Raw genomic sequence first — 24,661 nt, 5'->3', positions numbered from 1 at the left:
AAACAACAAACCTCTGCTAGCAAAGAGTTTGGTATTCTTCTCATTTTTACTCTACTTTTTGCAGTTTAACATTTCATGGACACATCAGATACCAGAAGGACCTCTTCTTTTGAATTATTCGCCTTGGGACTTCCCTTTCTTCTTCTCTGCCTCCTCCTCGACCTTGTCCTTTCGCTTCTGCACAACCTCCCAGTTGTAAACTCTTGCTATAGCGACCTCCATTGTCTACGGCATGGTCAGTGGCGGTCACCCTGGTAGCGAAGGCTTTCAAACCTACCGTAATTTGTTCGCGGAGAAAATCCAAGTCTTCTTCGCAATTAGACAAGCTGGTCTTTGCCGTGGATAGCTTGGAACTCAATAGTGTCTCTGCCTCGTCTATGGGGTACGAGAGCATCACATTCGCCTGTAGAATGTCAGCTTCCTGCTGCCATGTTTGGCGATAAGGGGACGTTACTCCTAGCCAGATGTAGACCTCCTCTGTCGCTGGAATCTTCGCCTTCGAGTACAGAGTGTCGTTGAGTTCGAACGTCGTGTCTATCGCCTCGTCGTCATCCTACATCAAGCATCAGTCCTGCTTTGTCCAAGAACGCGCTGTACGTGCACACCTTTCTTAATTTCAAAAACTTGACCGAGTCAAGAGTCTTCTGGATATCCGGGATCTTCTCCTTGAGGCCACCCATTCGCTTCTGTAAGTTCATCTCCATGAATTGGTATTTGCTACCCCGCCATCTAGAGTCAGCGCCAATGTCTACATCGCAAGCTGAAGAGAGCGTGCATTTGAGGGCGTGTGTCGTCCTAAAGCTTCTCGACAAAATTTGACTCACGATATCATTTCTTGGAAGCTTCGTAGAGTGGGTTCGACGTCGTCACGAGTAGAGACATAGTCCTCGACCTTGTCGACAAACGGAGCATAGGGGATGCCCCGTGGGTTTGTTGGCGTAGCATCTTTACTATGTGGGGGTAAGCTTGTGTCTTCAGTTTCATGAGAGGTTAGGTTGAGTTTCTTTGGTCTCTTACCTTTGCGCTGCCTCTTTTCCTTTTGACGCCATCTTGTCAGTGTTGATTTAGATATTTGGGCGAGACGAGGTAGCTGTATGAAGCTGGGGTCAGGCGTGGGCGGGTTTTGCGATTCGGAGCATTTCGTCAGTGGGGTCTCACCTGGCTCGGTCAACGGTGAAGGTGGGGGCACTCACCTTGACTTTGACCTGTCTGTATCTCACCTCCATGATAAAATAGGTACCGTATCCAAACTGCGAAGGGAGTCTTCTTCTCCAGTCTTTCTGAGACAATTTACGGCAACAGTCACCATATACCAAGGTATACTGTAGGGGTGTGATACATTTGTATCCTCCCCAAGGTTGTATCCTCCCCAAGGTTGTATCCTCCCTAAGGTTGTATCCTCCTCAGGTTCGCAATGTGATTGAGGTTGTCTCGAGGTGGTCTAGCAATACCTAACAGGGGTGTATTCCTTTTGTACTGATTATTGTTGACGTTTGGTCTTTTCTCCTTTAGAATCGCTCTGTGTGGGGATTTCAAATCGAATTCCCCGTATCGTGACCACCTCTTATACTGACCTTAGTAGTAAGGTATTGAATAAGCTTAAGTGCACAGTGTATTCTCAGTACTCTTCTCCAAAGTAAAACAATAGTTACGAACTTGATAGCTACACTGGTCTTATTAGTTCATATAAATCACTTCCCCCTTCCCAACATCTAGTTTCCTTGTCCTCCTTTCACTGATCAACCTCATGAGAGTACGCAACCCTATAAAGGCTCCATCATTACTTACATGACAAGCTGGGGGTTCTTAGCCGAAGAGTCGCATGACACTGAGTCAAATCTGGCGCAAGCATTTAGCTAAAACTTTCCCCAGTTATCAGAGTTGTTAGAAAAACGATCGGTATGCTCTAACTCGCCCAAGGACTGCGCCTGGTGCATACTCGACCAGAAGCTCTCACAAGAAGATGCATTAATTTGAGTGATGAGCAGAAACGAGGAGTCATGTTAAACCCCTGATCCAATAGTATTATCAAGCTCGGACCGAATCGCGACGAAAATTGTATGCCATCTTCACCTGGCATGCGGCCAGGCCAAAATGTAGAGGTCCTCACCTTAGCATCAAGTGATTATCGCAAAGCTTGTTCACAAAAGTTTTGCAGTCATCCTGTTTACAAAATAGCTACCTATCAAGGATAGCCATCACCGTTTACTTTAGTTTCCCGAAACTCAACTTGTACTTTAATTTTATTGTTAAATATAAAGTGACATCGAAGCCCTCCTCGGGAGTCTCTCAACTTGGAATGCCCTGTTTTCTCGCTGATCAAGACAGCTTCTCTCAAAGCCATATGCCAAATCCTCTGAACCGCTGCCTCTATTACATTCCATTGGCCCCAGCGTGTCTTCAAATAAAAGCTCGTCTTCAAAGCTCAGTAAGTGGATTGATCGCTACCTTATGCTTCCTCAACAGGAAAACCCGGGACCGGGCACATTATCTTAAGATGGACAGCCCCGAGGATTCCAAAATATTAGCAGACCGCCTTGCCAAAGAGCGACACCAGATGCCGCAAGTACCCATGGCCTATAAGAAAGGACGGCAGTGGCATAGCAGAACGCGCCCTGAGCCTGCATATCTGGCGCATCGTCCTCGCCGTCTTCCTCACCAGCATGGAGCAGTTGGAGATGGTCTTCCTCTTCCCCAGAAGTCAGTGTCAGCTGCAGGTTCCGCCCGCCAGGACCCGGGAAGAGATTGGACTCCCTACAAGCTCAAAGCGTCACCGCATTTAGCAGACTTCTTTTCTTCCGATGATGGTCATGTGGCCACAACATTAGCGGAACTAGTAGCCTCATCTGATCCTGAAGAAGAGCCTATGTCCGAAATATCAGCACCGGTGATAACCCCATCTACTTCTGACGGAGATCATGATCCTGACTCCAAAGGTCCAACTAAAGTCAGTCAAGAAACGGAATTTCTGTACATCAGAGATTGGAAATCCGCACTTTCTTACAAGCATGGTCCCCTCACCGACATTAAATTATGTCGCTGTTTCTTGCACGACTGCATCTCTTCCACCAAACAAGCCCATGAGATGGCGCGACAGGATAGAGGAAAGGAACACAAATCAAGGGCTATGAGCAATACTTCCATCGTGGGCTAGTCATACCCCATGCAGTTGCTATTATAGCTGGAGGCTGACTTTTCCACAGTCTACTATCTATGAGACGTATAATTTAGCCATATCAGAACGAGACAGGTCAAGGCGGGAATAATTCCTAGGACAGTTCAGCGTCGATATCATATCCAATATGGGAAAATAATGGATATTCTTGTTTGGCTCATCTGATACCAAGAAGTCACCAAGCCATCAAACACAATGTAATCAAGTTGAACATAAATCGTGCGGGGCCATCCAGTCATAAGTCGTGGCATAGCATCTCTACATGACCATAGCTAAGCTCATCGGTCATGTTAGTCCATTCGCTTCTTTGTATCTCCCAAGTCACCATTGTCCGCGTTAGTTTCCAACGTCTTGGTGTTGGTTGAAGCCTCATGTGTTTCGTCCTCGTCCCAGTCATCATCGATCTCGTTCTCGTCCCAGTTGTCCACCTCCTCTTCCAATGTTTGAGAGCGGCTGCTCCCTTCCATGACGCCTGACTCGTGGCCTTCTCCAAGCTCAACATCACCCTGCTCTTCGCCAGGAACAGCACTGTAACGTCTACGTCGCTTGCGCTCAAGCATACGCTTGTGGTACCACGAGCAAAGGCCAACACCTAATAAACTTCCTATCACATTTGCAATAATGTCGTATAGATCAAACTCCCGACCATTATCGAGGAAGCTTTGGACGAATTCGGAACCGACACCAAGAACGATTGTGCAAACGACCAAAGTCATATTCATAACACGTCTTCGACTCGTATCGACAACCCAGTAAAACACAACGGTAAGCGCAAAGAAGGTGGTGAAGTGCAACGCCTTGTCGTTGACATATTGACCAAGTTGTATTGAAGTCAATCCAGCGTAGGCGGCAATGAGGAGTAGGAGCAGGAAGACGCCTGGCAAGCTATTAGTCGGATTCACGGCTAATGAGTATGTGTTTGAGATCAGAAAATGGATCCCAGAATGGGACGACAGTTCATTGACAACACTGAGGCAAGACATAATGCCATGACGTACCTGCAACCGGGAGCCGTATTCGCATCATGAGGAGTCCAGTGGCTGGGGTTGAGCTTGATAAGTCTAACAGAGCCTTCTAACTTCCAATTTCGTATAAGAGTGCTCCGTTCTCCAAACGTAGCGCCTCGTTCGGAACAAATGGCTGTTCTTTTATGAGCAAAGCCTGACAAGTTGTAATAATTCGTTGTACGTAGAAGACTAGGTTTCAGAGCTTTGACCAAGTAGTAGTAGTAGTAGTAGTAGTAGGTAAGGCAGGCAGTTGGAGGAAATGAAAGCGTGGAGCTCTCCTCCATGTTGGGAGCTGAGTGACGACGATAGCCCTTGTGGCGGGGCTAGTCTAGCAACTGTGGCAGTGCATGAACTTTGATTTAACAGGAGGTTGTCATATCATCCATCCAATTGGATTAAGAGGAGTGTAATGTGGACACTTGTGCTACCCAGACCCCAGCAATGGGTACAAGAAAACTGAGGATCAGCGACAAAAAGACTTAGATGAAGTTTTACCATAAATCTATAGGTCTTAAGACGAATTTGTTTTGGCACCTAAGTTTAAAGCCAGAAGTTTTCCTGCTGCCTCATGCCTAGTTGCAGTAGATCACTCCTTCAACCTTTGATCCCAGGTAGTTCATGAGGCTTCAGGTTGTTAATTTTTGTGCGATCATGCAAAGACTGAGCAAACTACACAGATAACCAGAAATATAGGACTGACACAAGGCTACGACAATGAACGCCATCATTCTCCACGCCTCAGGAGGTTGCAAGGCTACAACCAAGAGTTTGATTTTGGTGATTTCATTGGGCGCCCCATTTTAGGCTTGCTAGGTATAGACACAGATGCAGGCATGCCCCCCATACCCCTCGATCTTGTGTATCACTGGCTACAGATAATATCTGGGGTGATCTAGAAAGATGGCGCTGTTCTTCATTCATGGTTTGTGGAGACAAGGATGTGTATTGCATTGTTTGCATATACTCATTGTCACTAGTAATATACACCCATTGTTGAGAGAGCTCGATGTAAAATCACGGTTCATATAAGAAAGCATGTGTCGAGTTCCTTACGATGGTACCTGAAGATTAGTAGGTAGACATGAATAAAAGTTGAACTTCCAGACGTTGCCTGGCTCCAAGAATTTCAACCCTCTTAAACCTACTAACTAAAGGGGAGCAGGCAGAGTTCATACTGCCTTAGTACCTAAGATTCAAGAACTTGCCTTCTGGCACGTGATTTGCTGACAAAGAGGTTCTGGGCATCGTCGGGGCCGAAACAGGTCCTCTGTAGGTACGGAATACATTGTGGATAATCAATGAGAAGGGAGTGTGCCGAAGACCGGACAATCAAGCAAACAAAGGGATTGGCATACCGATGAATACCTAGTTTCAGTAGAGAGAAGAATTCAACAACTCGAGGCAACTCTGCAATCACCTACACTGACCCGCCTATAACCTCAGCCTCTTCAGGTCCTTAGTACCCGTAACTCTCCCCCGCGAGATTCCCCCACGAGTCGGTCCAGCGCGCGCTCACTCAGGGAAAACTCTCCGCTTCGGGAAAGGTACCTGGCAAGGCTCCCCCCAAATCATCAACCTCACCTCTTGAACAGACGACAAAACGGCAGAACGCGATCCATCAAAACACCACCCTCCGCTTGCCATATAATCAACAAATTTTATACGCCATCTCTACCGATGCCTCTCGTTTGTCCCATGTGGTCTTGAGCTCACCAATCGCCCTCGGTCCCGCCGCACGCGAGCGCATCTTGTTGCGCATGGCGACTCGCGCCCCGTTGTCGCTATCATCGCCCTGGGTCCATCATGTCCATCACCAACGGCCAGCCCGCCTGGCAACCTCCCTATTTGCACCATACCAACAGTAATAGGAGCGTATCGCATCTCGATGATGTCCCTGCGCGAACTCAGACTCCTATTGATAATCCAAGTGTGCTGATGCCTGAGGCACCACTTGACATCGAGGAAGAGAACCGACGCGCCCTATTTGCGGATTTATATCGCAAGACCGAGGACAAGGTCGCGTTGCTTTTCTCCGAAGATGGTTCTTATAATTATCCCGCGATATCTGCGCTACGACGTTCTCCGCCCCCCTCCGCAAACATTATCCCTCCCACGACCGACCACGAGCCAATCAAGGAACCCCCCTTAAAGAAAGCAAAGCGCACCATCGATGAGGACGACTACGACGATGATGATGACGACGAAGAAGATGACGAGCCTTCGCAATCAGCATCAAAACCTCATTCTGCTGGAGCCCCTGCCAATACGTTACTGTCGCCATCCAAATCAGGGAGCTCACCTGTTCATTCGGTGACATCACCAAGCAAGCATGGTGACAAATCCAAGGATCAAGATGGCTCACAGTCGAAAGATAAAGATGGTGAAGATGCCATCAAGAAACTTGAGGAAGCTCGTACAGCTACCGAAGCTGCCGCTCGGAGGAGTTTCCACACCATCTTTCATACCTTGGAGAATGACCATGCCGCTATGCTAGAACAACAACAACTTGAAGATTCTGAGAAGCAGCTCCAGGCCGAGATGGATCACAACCATCATCCAATTAATAACCATAGTGCTGTTCCAAACCAAGGCTCACTCAGTAGTGCCAATCTCGGCGCTTCTAGCCTAACATTGAAACATCTCATCGCTCGTATCGACATGAAGCGAGATCAGGTTCGCGCCTCTGATGCCGAACTTAGGCTCTTGATGAACGAGGTCCGTAAAAATAGGAGTAAATGGGCCAGCGAGGAGAATGTGAACCAGGAGGAATTGTACGAGGCTTTAGAAAAGGTCTTGACAGAACTCAAGGCGCATACGGAATATTCCACTCCTTTTCTGACAAGAGTGAACAAGAGGGATGCTCCAGACTACTACAATTGTGAGAAACCACGAACAGTCTCGTGCCACTGACGAAACTAATTTACCTCTAGTCATCAAAAACCCCATGGATCTTGGCACAATGACCAAGAAGTTGAAAAGTCTGACTTACAAATCCAAGGCTGATTTTGTTGTGGATCTTAACCTGATCTGGGACAATTGCCTCAGGTACAACCAAGATATGAATCACCCTCTACGACGCATGGCCAATGGGATGAGAAAGGAAGCAGAGAAACTTATTCCATTGATACCAGACCTTGTCATCCGCTCTCGAGCGGAGGTTGAGGCAGAAGAACGGCGAAAACAGAATGGCGGAGATGACGATGCTGGAGAGGATTCCGATGATGAGCCCATTATGTCTTCACGAGGTCGCAAAGCTGGTGCAAAGGGGACAAGCAAGGCACGAAAGGCCCCAAACGATCAGAAAGAGGACACACCAGCAATAGATCAGAAGCCCATTCTTCAAGTAAATGGGCTTCTGGGAAAAGTCCGAGAAGGCTCAGAGGTTGACGGCAGCAATGGCTTTGCCACTCCACCGATTGCCGGTTCCCTCACACCAAGCGGACTTAACGGCCATTCCGGAATGGGGAGTAACGCCGATGCCATGGACATTGATGGGCCAAGTATCAATGGCCTGGCACTGAACTCAGCGTTTGGTGAAGCTGCCGAGCAGGCCTTTGAGGATGAAGAGTACAAAGTATGGAAGCAAACTACTAAGAAGGATCGAGCTCTGGTTGCCAAGGAGCGGTTTCAGCTTTTCAAGGACAACAAGTTCAACACCGAAGCCCCTGCACTCGTTCGCTCCAAGGCTGGTATGCGTCGATTCCTCAAGCGACAAAGGGAGGCAGAGGCAGAAGGTATCATTACTCATTCTCAAGCAAATTCTACAGCTGTGGCTTCTGAAGATTCGGCAACAAAGCCAACCGAGACTCTGGCTGAGGAAATTGAGGAAGAAGAGGCTAAGGTGATACCCGACTACTATGATACGTTGAGCAACATACCGGATATTCACCCCAAACTTCAGTGGGTCGAAGATGGAGAAGGGAAAGTTATCAACCAGCACGAGGAGTTTCTACGCCTGGTGCCGCCTGGGTCATTTACAGCACCAACAAGTCGTCTGACGAAGAAGATGGATGAGAATATACATCAGATTCAAGAGACAAGGAAACTTGCAACCAGGATCTCGGTCATCAAGCAGATGCAAGTTCAAACTCAGGTATGTCAAAACCATGATGGGTACTACTCATTTACTAATCTGTTAATCTGATATAGGTGTATACAAACCAATTTCCGAAGTCAAACTCGGATCCCTTCGTGGAACAGGATATTGAACCTCATTTCATCAGCGATGACGGTCCTGTGATGGCGCCCGAAACATGCCAAAACGCCCTTAAGCGCTCGATTGCCAAAGTCCTCTACCATACGGGATTCGAGGAACTCCAGCCATCAGCCATGGACGCCTTCACCAGCGTTGCATCAGATTACTTTCAGAAGCTGTGCCGTACTTTTAATGTTTACAACGAGTCAGAAAAGAAGCCATCTCCGGCGCATGCTCAAGGGTCCAAATTTCAACCCAGGTTCACTCCCGAGGAAGTCATCCTCCACACCCTGGACGAGAATGGTCATGACATCAGTTCGTTGGAATTGTACGCGAAGGATGAGCTCGATCGTTTGAGCACCAAGTTAGATGCTCTACATGAGCGGATGAAGCTTCATCTCACTGACCTATTACGACCTGCTCTGGCTCAAGATGCCGGAACTGATGGGGTTGGTGCTTTCAAAGACGGCAGTGAGCAGTTCGTTAGTGGTGACTTTGCTGAGGACCTTGGTGAAGATTTCTTTGGTTTCCGGGCCTTGGGTCTGGATAAGGAGATGGGACTTGATATGATCTCCGTGCCCTTGCATCTTTTGCAAACTAGAGTCCGCAATCAATACCAGATGCAGACACAGACGACTGGCGAAGCAGCCACTGATCTCTTTGAACCACTGCCTTCTTCAGAGCCAGTCACTAAGGAGAACATTCAGGAACAAATTGGCCTGGTCAAGAACTTCTTCCTGGCTAAGCTGCACGCTAATGGCGATCAGCCCCTTGTGGAGGACGAAGACCTGCCTACCAAGCAAAAGAAACCTCGTCCACGGTTGGGCGCGAGTGGAAAGATTGTAACCGCTCAGAAACGATCTCCTAAGGAGCAATTGGCACTCGCGAAGAAGAAGAAGAAGATGGAAGCTGCCGCCGCCGAGGCCAAAGCCAATGCAAACGCATCACCCGAAAAGGGCGCACCAGGTACTACCCCTGGCAAGAAGAAGTCCATGAGTGCAGCAACTGGCTCGGCCCCCAACCCTGCAGTTCTTGCTTTGGCTCCAAACATGGAGAGGCAGGACAGCATACATAGTCAGGGCAACGCCAGCCAAACAGACAAGGACGACACTGTCGGCATGATGAGCCCAGAAAGCATTGCTCCGTAGTGGCGTGCAACGCCTCAGGCAACTATAAACTATTCGAGAGTTTGGTGTCCTCCATAGACACCATACCATGCCCGCTCTCGCAAACATGCACTCACTCTGTTGTGCCAGTGCCTTACAACTTACTTTTCATATAAATCATGTACTACTTTTCATACATTTGGTATTGACGCCCTTTTACATACCCCTGGCAAACATTTTATGGGCTTTTGAAGCTGGTCTTTGGTTTTGTCGTTATTCTTTTATCTTGCATATGAGCAACCACTCAATAAATCATCCATCCAAGGCGTTTCTGTCTCTTTCTTTACTGGTCGTTTCTATTCGGAGCTCTGGGGTTGGCACAGCACTTGCTTATTCGATACATGAAGACGAAAGGCCATTGTACCTAACTTCACCACTCGTACACGATGTGTTGCGCGAGTGGCTTTCAAGTCGTGATTTCCTTCGGACAACAAAAGCAGGCATTATGTGGGTGGTTTGACTCTTGATGGCTAGCCGGCGTATGGAAAAGGTCAACACCTGATGGACTAATGAGGATGGGCACAAGTACGTCGGGGTGCATGGCAGGATGTTGCGTTTATTATATACGGACCTCGTTGTCTATTTTCTCTTTCTTAGAAAGGACCTGGATGGATGGACTGGTGGCGAAAGGGTTAAGCACTTGTTTCATGAGATGGAAAGCCTTGGATCCAGGGCCAAATGGGATATGCGGTTGAGAAGCAGCAAATAAAGGAATAAGCGATGATTGAACATGAAGGCAAGCTACCAATGTTGTGATGTTGAGCAGACAAACGATGTGTCAGCAGTTGCAATTTGTATATAATGGGTGATGAGCCTCTGACCTTTCTCTTGGTCATTTTCAAATACCTCAATGTGCTCTTACCTTACTAGCCCACATCTCACAGCTTGCATATGAAGTTACCAGTTTTGCTAACGGCGAACTAAGGGGGTCAAGACAGAGATCTCAATTGGAAACTATCACTGTTGTCAAGTCGGAACACTTTCACGAATCAGATAAGACGAGGAGTCCTTTGCTTCAGCCATTGAATTTATTTAGCTGTGTGCTATTCATTGTGGAGTGCATTTCCAACTGATCTTGATTCCATTCCAGTGGGTAGAGTGACAAAACAGCTAGAGAGAGGGAATAACCATCTCAGATATCATAAACATAACCCAACTCCCACTACCTTTTTTCCAGCGATTCCATCTTGTGTTGAAGGATGCTTATATATCCCGACCTGAAAAAAAGCCCTGACCAAAAAAACAAACTAGGTATCTGCGCCGTGATGAAATGCATGCTTGTTGAACGTTTCGCCATTTGCCTCATCCATGTTAAATGCGTGTTGGAGAGTAAAGGCATCACATCATGTTGAGAGATGGATGACCTTTGGAGGAGCAATCATGTCTCCAGCATCTTAGATGCCGGCATCCAGACGCCAGCCCTCAACGGGAAGAGGGAAGTCATTGCACCAAGAGGCAATCTCCTTCTTGAGGTCGTTGATCTTCTGGACCTCACCGCTGGCGACGCGAGCCTTGAAGTCCTTGAGCTTGTTGGCCTCCTTGGGGAGAGCAGCCTGCTCCTCCTTGCAGATCTTGATAGCCTCATCAATGTACTTGCCGACACGCTCGAACTCCTTCTCTCCGAAGCCACGAGAAGTCATGGCGGGGGTACCAATACGGATACCGCAAGGGGTGAGAGCAGACTTGTCACCGGGGATGGAGTTCTTGTTGCAAGCAATGTTGATCTGCTCAAGGACGGCCTCAACACGGGCACCGTCCAGGTTGTGCTGGCGGAGGTCGACGAGGACCATGTGGCTGTCAGTGCCGTCAGACACGAGCTTGTGGCCGAGAGTCTTGAAAGTGTTCTCCAGGGTCTTGGCGTTGGAAATAACCTTCTCCTGGTAGGCCTTGAAGTCGGGGCTGGCAGCCTGCTTCAGGGCAACAGCCAGAGCAGTGATGGTGTGGTTGTGGGGACCACCCTGGTGACCGGGGAAAACGGAGAAGTTGATAGGGTTCTCGAGGTCGTAGAGCGTCTCCTTGCCGGTCTTGGCATCGACGGAGCGGACGCCCTTGCGGAAGAAGATCATAGCACCACGGGGACCACGGAGAGACTTGTGGGTGGTGGTTGTGACAATGTCGGCGTACTTGAAGGGAGTGGGGATGACCTCGGCAGCAATGAGACCGGAGATGTGAGCCATATCGACAACAAGGTAGGCACCAACGGAGTCGGCGATCTTGCGCATACGCTCGTAGTCAATGAGACGGCAGTAAGCAGAGGTACCGGCAACAAGGACCTTGGGGCGGAAGAGGATGGCGTTCTTCTGGAGAGTATCATAGTCAATGATGCCGGTGTCAAGGTCGACACGGTAAGGCATGGTCTCAAAGTAAGTAGAGATGGCAGAGATCCTTTTGTATGATTAGCATATTGCCACAGGCGTAACAGAACTGAACTGTTGGCAAACTCACTTCTTCTGGGGAGTCTGGTAACCGTGGCTCAGATGGCCACCATGGGGAAGGTCGAGACCCATGAGACGACCGTGGACAGGCATGATAGCCTGGTAGACCTGGAGGTTGGCAGGGGATCCAGAGAGGCACTGGACGTTGACACCCCACTTCTCGGAGTCGAGGTGGAAAGCCTCAAGAGCACGCTGCTGGCAGAGACGCTCGATCTGGTCGATGTGCTGGTTGCCACCGTAGTAACGAGCACCGGGGTAACCCTCAGAGTACTTGTTGGACATGGGGGAACCAAGGGCATCGAAGACAGCGCGGGAGGTGATGTTCTCGGAGGCGATGAGGATAATGGACTCGCGCTGACGCTTGATCTCATCCTTCTGTAGCGGACGTAAGTCATTGTTGACTGGAAATGGCCAAGGTACTCAATTGAGTATGACATACCATGATGGAGGCGACCTCAGGGTCGGAGTCGAGGAGAGACTTCTCGAGCATCTAAAGGAGTGTGAGTCAATGGATCTTGTATACCCTCGATAATGGAACGAGGGGCAATGGCGGGGGGGGTAGCTCACCTCCTTGTGCGACTGAGAGAGCGCATACTCGGCGTTTGTGGGAGACATTGTTAAGGTTGTTGGTGAGTGCGAGAAAAGAAACAGGTGGGATGTCTCTCTTAAGATTGATGATTGAGTGAGTGAAGGAGGAGGAAGGGAAGAGAGTTAAAAGCATGTGGGAGGATCCAGGTAGAAGTAGAAGTAGCTCTCCAGAGAGGTCCCTCTTGCCCAAAGAAAATTTTCCGTTTTTTTGGCCTACGGGTTCCGAAGACGGCCACCACAGACTCACAGAGGTACAAGTGGTGAGCTAGGGACAGGTTAGCGCATGCGGCAAAAAAGCTCAACTGTGCCGAGCGTGAGCCTCAGAAGCGATACAGGAGGATGAACACTGAATTGGCGGGGTCAATTAGGTCTGGTTTTTGGAGGTGCGGGGTCATTAGCCACTGGTTGCTGGGGTCCAGCTCAAAAGTTAATCCCATTAGCCTATGTCATACAATTCCATTGGCCCTGCTGGGCTGGTTACCCTGAAGATCGTCTCATGGAATATGTTCCTTTTTTGCCTCTCAGTTTTTACTACTCATGAGTTTGAATTGGATCTCTGTAGTATCATACTAGACTCCTGAGGTTTCTGCTTGACTTAATGTGAAATTAAAATACTAGGCAGTCGACTGTCGTGGCACATTGCATGACTGTGTTAACTGGCTGTAGGTCGGTGTCTCGTTGACTCAACATCCACCCACCATGCATTGATTGTTATTCTTGGTACAACCCGAACCACCTCTAGCAGCAGTCAATTGAATACCCAAGCATCTTCCCTTCCAACACCGAGGCCATGTTAAACACCGAAATACGACAAAACTCCGTATTTGGCTTCACGAATTCTCCCGATGTTGTGATTATTCTCACGGCGTGACCTCCCGTAGAGTCCGATCACGTTTCTCCGAATCAACATAGCAAACGCCCCGCGTTTAGAGGTACGTCGAAGAGTCAATGGCAGCAGAGTTATGAGATCTCACCGGTCATAAGGCATTTGCCCATTGTTGAAGGTTGTTGACCTTTTTCTACTTGTCGTAACCTTATTAATCATCAGTTTGAACGTTTTGAATGTCAAAAATGGTCGGTGTGGCTCAGTTGGTTAGAGCGTTGGTCTCATATCTGAAATCAGTTTGATCTGGCGAGAAGTCAGAGTCATCCAAAGGTCGAGAGTTCGAGCCTCTCCACCGACAAGAACTTTTTCCATTATTACTTGACAGTTTATATTTTACTTGGTTTTTTTTGTTCTGATTCCCAGCAACTCTTGGGCTGATGCTGAGTGAAATACGGAAGACGGCGCGAACTTCAGATTACAATATGACAACGAGCAAGAGTCACAACGAAAAATCGACTAGAGAACTACGCACAGCATGAGACAATATGTCCCTCGGAAGATCCGAGCCACTATCGAATGTATTGCATCGAGAGGCCTGTATCTCTTTCGAACTCTTACCACGGCCGGAGGATCTATTACATATGTCCTTCTAGGATGAGACCAGCTACTGCGTTCAAAGGAGGACAGTTGGCGGACGATTGACTCAAAGTAACTCTTCGCGCTGCCCCTGTTGTCTAGTTCGAGAGTTCATGGTCCGTAGAACACTGGAAATTGATCGTGAAGGGTAAGTATTATATGCTTGCTGAAGACTTAGGGGCCAGTTCCATGAAAAGCTCTGGCATGCGGTGCATGTGCAACAGGTATTGGTAGAAGCTTCGGAGTAGCTACGGGTGGTTCAAAGCCTCCAGACTTTCAACACCTGTGATTATACACGATGGCCCGTGATTAATATGCTTCTGGAACTTTGCAGAGACCGGTCAGGAAATGCAACATAAGATGAATAAACCGGCTATGCACAAAATCCAATCCCGGAGGAATGTCAGAGTCTGGAGAACTATACCTTACCGCATAAGATGAGGATAAACTCATAATCAGACCAAATACTAGTCTCAGCCCATATACGGGTTGACGGCCATGTTCCACTGCGCATATCCGTCCCTCCCTACAGTCTCAGAAATCGCAACTGTTTGTTCCACAACTGTGAATCATTACACCAAGTCAACATCGCATCACTGTGACTAGGCGACATTAGCTGCAGCTGAGACAAGCAGACGGTACCGTATGCGCTCATCAGCAGGTGGTGTATGCGCTACGTAACGAGGCAAGGAAGTTTTGCTTCTTTCTGTGGCTGCTGGAGCCAGTCATTCTTGACTCGGGGGACGGGGAACAGTTCGTTGTGGCGCGTGATTCTGTGTTGCACTTAAGTGTTGATTATCGGAATGTGACTGACATTGGATACCACAGCAGTCGAGAAATGAGACCTTGCTAGTCTTGGATAGGACGAGGATGTGAAAAAGGGTTATGAGCTTCAGGGACTGTCTCAAGCGGACACTTAGCAGCGGTCTATTAGATGCGCTAAGAGTGGAACCTTGTCAAATATCATTCTAGAAGAACTAGACAAGTGTGTCGTCCTTGTGCTGAGCGTCATATGAGTTTCTTAGCCTCATTATTATCCCAATAGCTAGACGAGTAAAGAAGATATGTAATGTGCGTCAATTTTACCCGGTGAGGCGTCTGAATCCGTCCAGAAGAACTATTGAATGAACTACCTAGCACATACTCAAAGTCCATCACGTTCCAAGTCACATGACTCTGTATGCAGACCCTTATGCTCAGGGTTGGAAGAGAGATTAAGTGCTCCCTGACGTTCGCGCTAAATAGACATGAGCTGTCGTTGCCGATAGACCCCATGGTGGATCGGTAGTTGGGATAAATTGTCCAGTGTGCGTCTGTAAACCTACTTGAAAAGCAGGTTGAAACTTGCATGAAGAAAAAAAAAAGAAAAAGACTTATATTCAGTTAGAGACTCTAAAACTCTTTAAAGCGCCGCAGTGATGGATATCACGACTGATCGATCTTGATGCTAATTAGCGAGTTGAGCTCCTCTCTGCCTCTGAAACATAGCCCAGTGAATAAAAGGAAGAGGAGGCTGGGGCTCTAGCCAGGGGTAGAAAGGCAAAGGGAAGGGAGGGCTGCAGTCCAGGAAAAGCTGGCGCGATCTCTATGTGGAGAGATGTTAGGCAGATCCTGGGTAATGATGAGTGGTCTCTTGTCCTCTAAAACACGCCCATCCATGTCCTGCAGGGCCTAGACCCAGCCCAGGCGGTCCCAGCACCTACGTACGTAGGTGTATGTATGTACGTGCTGGTTCTGCTATCCAATGGAACTGGAAACGTTGGCCTGGTTAGGTCGTCACTAGACTGATAGATCTTCATCCCTACCGTCAACCGGATAGTTCTCGTAGTCGAGACAATGTCATTTAGATCCAAAGTCAAGAATTGCCATCAATTTGAGATTTCGAGCTAGTATTCCATAAACCTTGCATTGCTATTGAGAAAAAACGCGTCTTTCCTATAAGGTACTTTTCCATCTTGTCAGCTGCCGAGCCGCGAGGTATATTTCCTACCGAATACCCATGCCCGGCCGTCGGATCACCTTTGCGGAGGCTCGGCCCGGTGCGACTTGTCATCGTTCAGAGATGACGGGGCCTTAAAACCAACTGAGAGCAAAGCAGAGAATCAACCTCAAACCTCATGCCTTATTACAAACGAAGCGAGAGCCGCGAAATCAAAACCCTGACGTGAGCGAGCCAGAGCAATAGCCGCTTGCCCTCCTGACCGCATTATCAGCGAATAAGATCGATCTTCACAAAACACAACAGAGCGAGGAAAAAGCAAGTTCGCATACATACAGTACATGGGGCGTTGTAGAGTGGGTGTTGTGCTTCCAGCACAGGCATGAGTGTTTTACAGTACGGGCAGTGTCAGTCCTGCGTAGGGCCTTGCTACCCTGGTAAATTGAGTTGTCCTCCTCAATAAGCTACTGTGCCTACTCTGGGGAGCTGAGGGCTAGAATCATTACAGAGCACACATATTGCCAAGGCTGAACCAGATCGCGATGAAAAGCGCTTGGCTGTTCTGTTGTGCACCTTGTGTGTCACGGTGCAACGTTCGGAGAACGGCACCGGAAGCTGGCTGGTGCGTGATTGAGGCTGCATGTAGCCTTGCTTGAAGACCAGTATTCAGCACGATATGTATGTGCCTCGCGCGATGTAGCATCGCCTGTAAGTCGTTTCTCGCGACGATGGAGATGGTTTTTGGGTACTGGAGGTGGTATGCGGATGCAATCGATTTGTGGTCGCACCGCATTTGCGTGTCCTCGGTTGCATATATACTCTGTGCTCAATGGCCTACACGACACCAAGGAGCAGATGGTGATAATCATGGATCACATGGATACTTAAACTGACATGGATGCTTCAGAGGCTTGGATGCAGGACGTGGTGAGTAGATTTTTGGAGAATGCTCCCAATCCAGTGACAGCTATGCTCACGTTGTTGGCTTGAACAGATGCCACCAGGTCTAGTACAAGACTCAGACAACTCCCAAAAGCACGAAACCGAAACTGAGTTGTGTCGGTAAGGTATGCTGACAAAATCATGGACCAGTCAGCCCATCTTCCTCAAAGGTCTAGGGTTCAGGTTAGGCTACCCGGTAGTTGGGAGTCTGGGACACAAGAGATATGTTCTGATTGCTCATGGCCAACACCACATATGCCAGTATTAACTCTTTCAAGATCCTGCCAAGGTCTCTCTCATGAATGGTCGGAGATGTCTCTGATTATACCATACCACTGAAGCTTCCACCAGCATTCAACCTGCAGTGCATAAGCACCTCCACTTTTGATCTGTGTCGAAGAGTACGTACTTACTTACCTAAACCACCTCATCTAATACCTAAGATACAGCCAGAAGAAAAAAACTGCAAGCCCGCTATCATCATCTGTCCCATTTTCTCCACTCCACAGCTCCATGTCCCCATTTCCTAAGCCCCCGGCGCCGGTTGATCCCAGAGTCAACGCCCAGGCCAAGCTTCACGCCTATGACTAATTCACACGCCCCCTCCTCTTCCCCCGGAGCTGCCCTTCACCCCTTGTCCCACCTTTTCTTGTCATCTCCCGTCCCCATCTGCATCGTCACGCCTTGGTAGACAGCCCCAGCTTAAACGAGCCCTGGCGTCCTTCCTGGACCTAGCTCCGTAGGAAGAGAGTCCTCCCATCATTCAGTTGCTACCGCGGATACCCATGGCCATCCCATCCCGTGGCCCCGTCCTTTTTTCATGAACGAGCCTCACCTCTTGTCTCTCGCCTGCTCGGGTATCAGCCAGTGGCATTCATTGATCCGTCCACACAAAATGTGACTCGACGATACTGTGACACCCCTTGTTCCTTGTTGCTATTGTTTCCCCTGGATGATGGCTATACGAGATATAAAAAACAATACATTTATATTTTTGACGGAAGATTATCGTCAAGAAAAAAACACCGTTTCCCCCTCGACCAAACCCTAACCAGCCATCCATCGTTATCTAACTTTATCTGTGATTTTTTGCACTGAGGTTTCTTTGGGTGCATCCCCAAACTGCCAACAAGCGCGTTGCCGCCCCCTCCCCAGCAATGGATGGCATCACCTCACCTATAATCCAACCAACGGCATCGATCCAATGTATGTCCATTCGCGGCGGAGAAGGAATGACTCTGCCGATTGGCTTCCAGCTCTCTTGTCGTCTCTTGCTTTGGGGCTAGTCAGACAACAGACCTTGGCCCAAGCACAAAGTAGAGAACCCCAAGCCAAAACCATGGTGCTCCCCTTTCTTTTTATTTAGCAATGCCTGACCTGTCTGCACGGCTGAGTTAATTGATGTACTCCGTACAGCTAGCCACCGTACCGTGGTGATGAGTTCTCTGAGCATCGTCGGCCCTGCCAGCTGAGCCACGAATCATATTGCTTATCGCTGTCATCGTGCATTGGGTTGGGAGACTCTTCATACTCTTCATACTACTAACATTGGTAGCGACAGTTCAATTGCTTTAGGCCATGAATATACTGGTAATGGTCTGAAAACACTTACACCAGCGGCTTTTCCTTCCTCTTGTATATACATGCATATTTCAAGTCAGAATACGTAGCTACTATAGCTATTCTACGCACGTCAGATAGCATTGAGGAAAAGAGAATTATTGAATTGAATCTTGGATGTTGTTAATATCACCAGGGTGACAGGGCCAGAGGGCATAATGCGCTAATATGTACCTTTGGTTTGGGCCCGGGAAACCCCCTTTTCCTCCCGCTCGCTCGTTAAGTTGTTTCCCTGGTCGGGCCATCTCCCCCTCCCAGGCCAAAACAAGATGTCATGTTCCGAAACGGCGCACGACTTGCTTACGAGAAAGCTGGCTCCGAAACACGTGGGAGACTTCCGGAACAGTTTAGTAGCGAGTCCGGCAAGCGGTGAAAAGGTTAGCCATTCCATCGCGATAATAATATTCCATTTTCTGTTCTACCTTAGTGCTTCCGCAAAGCCACCACCGCCTCGATCTGATGGGCCACAATTTATTATCCAGCCTCCCCTAACATCCGCCCACACGGCTACGGAGTACATCATCGCCTCTCAACGGGGGATTGTGTCGTTGTTGCACGATTCGTTTGCTTGCTCGTCCTCGTTATTTTCTGATCATGTTTCTCGCCAATCTATGTCTGATACATGATGATATCATGTGTCTGTCACCCGTCGCTCATCAGCTGTGGCCATTGTGTGTTTTGGGCTCTCTCTTTTTGTCCAGGTTACCGCAGCCAGATAGATGGTTACAAACAATCCGAAACTTCTTCTTGCGGTCGCTGGAAGAGGCTACTCGTGCAGATATGCTTGCCCCATCGAGACGTATGTACATAGGTCTGCATGCTCATTGTGTTATAAACCCATCACTTTGCTGTTGTCTCACCTCCATCCCAATCCCTAATCTGTTCAGTGCTAAGCTCGGTGCCATACCTCACCCTGGCAGAGACGAGACAGCCCGGACGCCTCCCCAGGACTGTCAGGTCTCTTTGAGGTACGTATCCGGTGGAGCCTCTTGGCATGCATTTCAGACGGGATGCGCCACACAAAATGGAAGATGTGGGACGTGCGTTGCTGGATTTAAATCGGTATCGTTTCGCTTGGCACCCTAGCCCCCCCGAGATGAACACCATCATCACTATCGCTGCATGCGCGACTTTGAGCGAAGAGACAGATGCTCAAAGGTAGACAGCCTTTTTAAACGCAGTTGTGTATGACAGACTGAATAATGACACTGAGAGTCGCTGTGGCACCTGAAGTAAAGTCGCTGAAACGTGGTTTCTGATAGATTTGACTTGGAGCTCAAGTCTCTGCCCGAATTATTCCATGACGTTTATTCATCCGCCCTCTCTATGATTAGCACCAGATAAGCAGAGGCGGAATATCAATGCTAATGATGAAGGCAGACATGACAGGATATGCACGCTCATACTTTTTACTACTATTGCTAATATTCGTATCAATACCAGGGGATAAAATGGTATGGTGAATGAACAAAGCGTATTGACGGAACCTATGGTAACCCATAGCCAAATCGTAACTCTGAATACTCCCGTTTGTCGAGTCCTCCTCGTTCTTGCGCTGCGTCTTGTCAACTGAAGGTTGAAGCGGAGCCTCTGCGATCCCTTGCGCAAAGCGCCACTGATCCGTACGCAGAATTGAAAGACAGGGACAGGGACCTGCTCGGTGCGCTCCATATTTATCTCATGCTTAGGTAGCTTTAGGTTACCTTTGAGCGTGCAGCTTGCAGACTTGCAGACTTGCAGACTTGCAGTTGCAGTTGCAGGGCCGGTATCAGGTCCAGTACGTACTTTACTTTAGGTGGTACGTGCCTGCCTGTAAGCCGCCGCCACCGGGCAGTAGGCCGTAGGGACGTAGGGGACTACCTTAGCAGCTTAGGTAGAGAGTGAAGGCTACCAAGCCATGTAGGCTAAGCCAGAGTAGGTTGGCGTTGTAGGGAGGGTGTGATGTGCCGGGTACAGCATCGGAAACTGAGGTGAGGTGAGGTGAAAGGTGTGAGGTGTGTGGGCTGTATGTAAGCTATGAGCTAACCTAACCTAACTTAACCGTGAGTGAGCCTCGAGCCTCGAGAGCGCGTGCGTTGAGTTGGGTTGGATGGAGTCCGGGTAGTGTGTGTGAGTGGGTTCATATCCCCCATCCCACTTCACGCCACCGTGCGCTTAAATTGCCCGCTGGTCGTGGGTTAGGTGAGTTTTGGAACGGGTTTGCTCAGGTCCTTCTCCCCGTCCTGTACTCCTCACTTTCTTCTTCTGCAACGCATTCCATGCCCGCGAAAGGCCTCATCCGTCGCGCCTTGGATTGCCCTGTATCTTATCTCTCTCATCATCCCGCTCTCTTCTATTCCCATTTGGGCTGCCATTGACCCTCGATTTCCCTGCGTATTGTTTTCGCACCGCTTCAGCCTTAGCCGCGGCTCTGCATTGACATTTTGTTCAATTCGCTTCGCCCTTGTTACTCGTCGGGTAGGGGCAACTACCATCAACTCATCACGAACCCTTTAGCTGGAGCAGCTTTCTGAATCACGACCGCGACTCTCCTCTGTCTCAACCCGCGTGGTATTAACTCGACTTCGCGTCTGTCGCACATCAGCTGTCAAGTCCGACCCCTGCTGTACCATAGCAACTCCGTCGCCAGTTTCAGTGCCGACCTAATGGCGAACCATCACGCGTCGCCGACCATGATGCAAATGCAACAGCATCAGGGCCAGGTGCCCCCGCCCCCTCCGCCGCCGCCTCAGTTTGCGCCATCACATCAGATCGCGGCCATGAATGAGGCTGTCTGGTTGCAGATAGGTTAGTGGTTGTCGCGTCGCGTTGCAAGACAAGACGACATAGGCTGACGTACGTATAGGGAGCTATGCGGAGGTTTTGCGCAATCCAGATGAAGCTATGCACGCATACGAGCGCGCTCTTCAGGCCAACCCCAACTCAACCCAGGCCATGAACGCAATTGGCCTCCTCTACAAGACCCGTGAAGCTTTCGAGAAGGCGCTTGAGTTCTTCCGCGCCATCGTCCAGCTTGAGCCCAACAACGGCGAAGCTTGGGGAAACCTCGGTACGTTTGTTGCCATGATGCGACAACACGACACTGACCAATTACTCAGGGCACTGTTATTTAATGACAGAGAACCTGCAAAAGGCCTATGATGCATACCAACAGGCTTTGGTTAACTTGAGAGACCCCAAGGTGAGTGATTGCACAACAGGCGGAGTATTTGCATTGCTCGCAACATGCTGACAAGACAACGCAGGATCCTATGTTGTGGTATGGTATTGGTATACTGTACGATCGCTATGGCAGCTACGATTACGCCGAAGAAGCGTTCTCTCAAGTTATGAACATACAGCCTGATTTCGAGAAAGCAAATGAGATCTACTTCCGACTCGGTATAATATACAAACAACAGAACAAGTGGGTTCAGAGTCTCGAGGTACGTTCTGGTCTTGTGCCCACTTTGGATGCGCATAGCTAACCTTTGCAGTGCTTCAAATACATTGTCAATTCTCCTCCTGGTCCCTTGACGCAGGAAGACATCTGGTTCCAGATTGGTCATGTCCATGAGCAGCAGAAGGATGTAAGTGTCTTGCCATAGCAGCAAACATAACGACATGCCTAATTTGATACAGTTCGATAGCGCTAAGGCTGCCTACCAACGTGTCCTGGACCATTCACCCAACCATGCCAAGGTTCTTCAGCAGCTTGGCTGGCTGCATCACCAGCAGAGCAACACGTATGAGAGCCAAGATAGAGCCATCCAATATTTGGAGAAGTCGGTCGGCGCAGGTACGTTATGAAGGCAAAACAATTTAATACCTGTCTAACATGCGACCAGACAATCAAGATGCCCAGAGTTGGTATCTCTTGGGCAGATGCTATATGTCGCAGCAGAAGTATCCAAAAGCTTATGAGGCTTACCAACAAGCTGTTTATAGAGATGGAAAGAACCCAACTTTCTGGTGCTCCATCGGTGTGCTTTACTATCAAATCAACCAGTACAGGGACGCACTTGACGCTTATTCTCGCGCCATCAGGCTGAACCCTTATATCTCAGAAGTTTGGTATGATCTGGGAACTTTGGTATGTTTTATCGGTCAACCCTTTTCCCCCTGGCTGTATACTGACAACTTGATAGTACGAAAGCTGTAACAACCAAATCACGGATGCTCTAGATGCTTACCAGCGTGCTGCTGAACTTGATCCTAACAACCCCCATATCAAGGCAAGACTTCAGCTCCTTCGCTCTGGTGGTACCAATGGGGGACCCCCTCCTGCTCCTCAGCCTGCAGATGTTCACCCGCAAGCTTACCAGGCCGCTGGCCCCGTCGGACCACAATGGGGAGGATCAACTCAACAGCCGCCTGCTGCCGGTCCTCCACCACCCCCTCAAGGCCCAGGAGAGAACTGGGCGGGCAGACTGTCTAACATCAACCCTCCACCGCAACCTCCCAATCCTTATGAAGCCCGAGGCGAGCCTTTCCGTGGAGGACCTGCACCACCTCTGCGACAACCTAGCCCTCAGCAAGAGCAGTTGCGCCAGCCCTATAACGATCCCAATCGAGGCGGCCCTCGCCGTGGTCAAACACCCCCTCCTCCCCCCGGCCATCAATACTCTCAACCACCGCACGCCCCTCCACAATCCCAGCCTTCTGCTCCCGCTTCTGAGCGACGAGTCGCAAATCCTAACTGGGGTGGAGCAACACCGTCAGCATCAGCACCCCCACCCAGCAACATTAATGGCCCCAACGTTCCTAACGGCATGGCTCCTTTCCGACCTACCAACAGCCCTCGACCTGATGGCCGCCCTGTTCATGACAACCGCATGCCTTCACCAAAATCCGCATACCCTCAGCACCAGGCCCCCCCTCTGTATCCTCAACATCCTGAGATGGCTGCTCAGGGAACTGAGAATGGCCCTCAAGGACCATCCGGACCGCCAGGACCGCCTCCTCCACCCGCAGTAGCGGAGGCTGCCATGCAGAGAATGGATGACCGGCCGCCTTCAGTCGGCCCCAAGCGCATGCGAGAGTGGGAAGAAGAATCTGCTGCCAAGAAGCAAGCCAGTGAGGAAAACAGAGTTCGACTCGACGACATGCGTCATCGAAGACCGTCTACTCCTCCTCGTGATAACTATCGTCGTAACTCTTCCGAAATTCGACGGGCTGATGATACTCGTCGACCTGATGAACCACGCCGCGAGGAACCCCGCAGACCCGAATCAGCCCCTCGCCATGCCACTGAGAGCTATCATCCCTCAGAAGCAGCCCACCACCCCCCGAGCCACGCCTCTGGTCCCAGCCATTTACCACCAATGCAGCAGCCACCTACTCCGATGTCTGGTGTCGTTCACGAGAAGCCACCAGTATCCGCTACGCCTAAAGAAGATCGCCCCCCAAGTCTGGAACATGCTCCGCCTCCCCCTCGCGCAGCTCCCCCTGCCGAGCCTGAAAGAGCAGCAAGAAAGATGGACGTTGACGAGGACTACGATGACAGTGGGGAAGACGAGAAGAAGGCGACTATTGTCACAAATGGCTCTGGTCCCAGCTCGGCAGCTGGAGATGCCAAGACATCCACTCCCGCGAATGCTGGTGTAAACGGAGTTTCTGGTACCGTCACAAAAGTTGAATGAATGATAATTTGACAGCTGCTTGTTATTTATGAGTTGAAGACATCTCTTATCTGTGCCGATTAGTCTGCCTTTTTGTATACCACTATTATCTGGGGGCGTGGTTTCTTTTGTTTGGACGGGGAGGCTCGAGACAGAAATTCAAAACCGGGGGTTATGGTCCTTCTTGGCTACGATTTCACCGGCGAACAAGAATATTATGCACATTAATTTCCTTACTCTGATCAATAAAATTCAGTTGTATCTTGTGTTACTACAAACCGTGTCCTCCATCCAGTGACGTTGGGCTGCAGACATTTCACACTACCCCTGGTAGACACGATCACGCTAGATCACTCTCAGAAACTATCGAAGTCACGTGAGAGTCTAGAGGGCTACCGTCTCGGTGTAGAATCTAGCCCTCGATTCTTTCGGTCGGCTCGGTGAGTGAAGGGCGGTGGGTCTGGATGTGCACGGGCCACCCCACGAATTTCGAGCGATTCGCTTAAAATTTCGCCCACAGTTTATTTCTTTA

The 24,661-nt window shown here is 49.4% G+C and overlaps 6 protein-coding genes, besides 1 other annotated feature; 3 read left to right on the top strand and 3 right to left on the bottom strand.

The window, feature by feature from the left end:
• Positions 1–114: 114 nt before the first annotated feature.
• On the bottom strand, positions 115–1,049 carry FFUJ_13530 (related to prefoldin subunit 3; the record flags this gene model as incomplete). XM_023576225.1 has 5 exons in its annotated part: positions 115–225; positions 278–553; positions 606–717; positions 825–950; positions 1,018–1,049. 5 exons carry the CDS (start codon positions 1,047–1,049, stop codon positions 115–117), a joined length of 657 nt encoding a protein of 218 aa, XP_023429407.1.
• Positions 1,050–2,497: 1,448 nt separating this feature from the next.
• Positions 2,498–3,154, top strand: FFUJ_13529 (uncharacterized protein; the record flags this gene model as incomplete). Its single annotated transcript, XM_023576224.1, has 1 exon — positions 2,498–3,154. One exon carries the CDS (start codon positions 2,498–2,500, stop codon positions 3,152–3,154), a length of 657 nt encoding a protein of 218 aa, XP_023429406.1.
• Positions 3,155–3,433: 279 nt separating this feature from the next.
• Positions 3,434–4,466, bottom strand: FFUJ_13528 (related to VanZ domain protein; the record flags this gene model as incomplete). XM_023576223.1 has 3 exons in its annotated part: positions 3,434–3,447; positions 3,501–4,060; positions 4,174–4,466. 3 exons carry the CDS (start codon positions 4,464–4,466, stop codon positions 3,434–3,436), a joined length of 867 nt encoding a protein of 288 aa, XP_023429618.1.
• Positions 4,467–5,985: 1,519 nt separating this feature from the next.
• On the top strand, positions 5,986–9,525 carry FFUJ_13527 (related to transcription regulator SPT7; the record flags this gene model as incomplete). XM_023576222.1 has 3 exons in its annotated part: positions 5,986–7,060; positions 7,113–8,275; positions 8,332–9,525. The coding sequence occupies 3 exons, from the start codon at positions 5,986–5,988 to the stop codon at positions 9,523–9,525; spliced, it is 3,432 nt and encodes a 1,143-aa protein (XP_023429405.1).
• Positions 9,526–10,937: 1,412 nt separating this feature from the next.
• On the bottom strand, positions 10,938–12,593 carry FFUJ_13526 (probable glycine hydroxymethyltransferase, cytosolic; the record flags this gene model as incomplete). XM_023576221.1 has 4 exons in its annotated part: positions 10,938–11,928; positions 11,989–12,353; positions 12,418–12,468; positions 12,546–12,593. 4 exons carry the CDS (start codon positions 12,591–12,593, stop codon positions 10,938–10,940), a joined length of 1,455 nt encoding a protein of 484 aa, XP_023429404.1.
• Positions 12,594–13,640: 1,047 nt separating this feature from the next.
• Positions 13,641–13,750, top strand: a tRNA (tRNA-Met).
• Positions 13,751–21,174: 7,424 nt separating this feature from the next.
• FFUJ_13525 (probable TPR-containing protein Mql1) lies at positions 21,175–24,150 on the top strand (the record flags this gene model as incomplete). XM_023576220.1 has 8 exons in its annotated part: positions 21,175–21,316; positions 21,375–21,578; positions 21,628–21,710; positions 21,775–21,954; positions 22,006–22,098; positions 22,151–22,307; positions 22,357–22,601; positions 22,657–24,150. 8 exons carry the CDS (start codon positions 21,175–21,177, stop codon positions 24,148–24,150), a joined length of 2,598 nt encoding a protein of 865 aa, XP_023429403.1.
• Positions 24,151–24,661: the final 511 nt, after the last annotated feature.

This window comes from Fusarium fujikuroi, chromosome FFUJ_chr04 (genome assembly GCF_900079805.1).
Source record: "Fusarium fujikuroi IMI 58289 draft genome, chromosome FFUJ_chr04".
Lineage (NCBI taxonomy): Eukaryota > Fungi > Ascomycota > Sordariomycetes > Hypocreales > Nectriaceae > Fusarium > Fusarium fujikuroi.
Note: the sequence above shows the minus strand (reverse complement) of the source record. Positions and strands in the feature narration are given on the sequence as shown.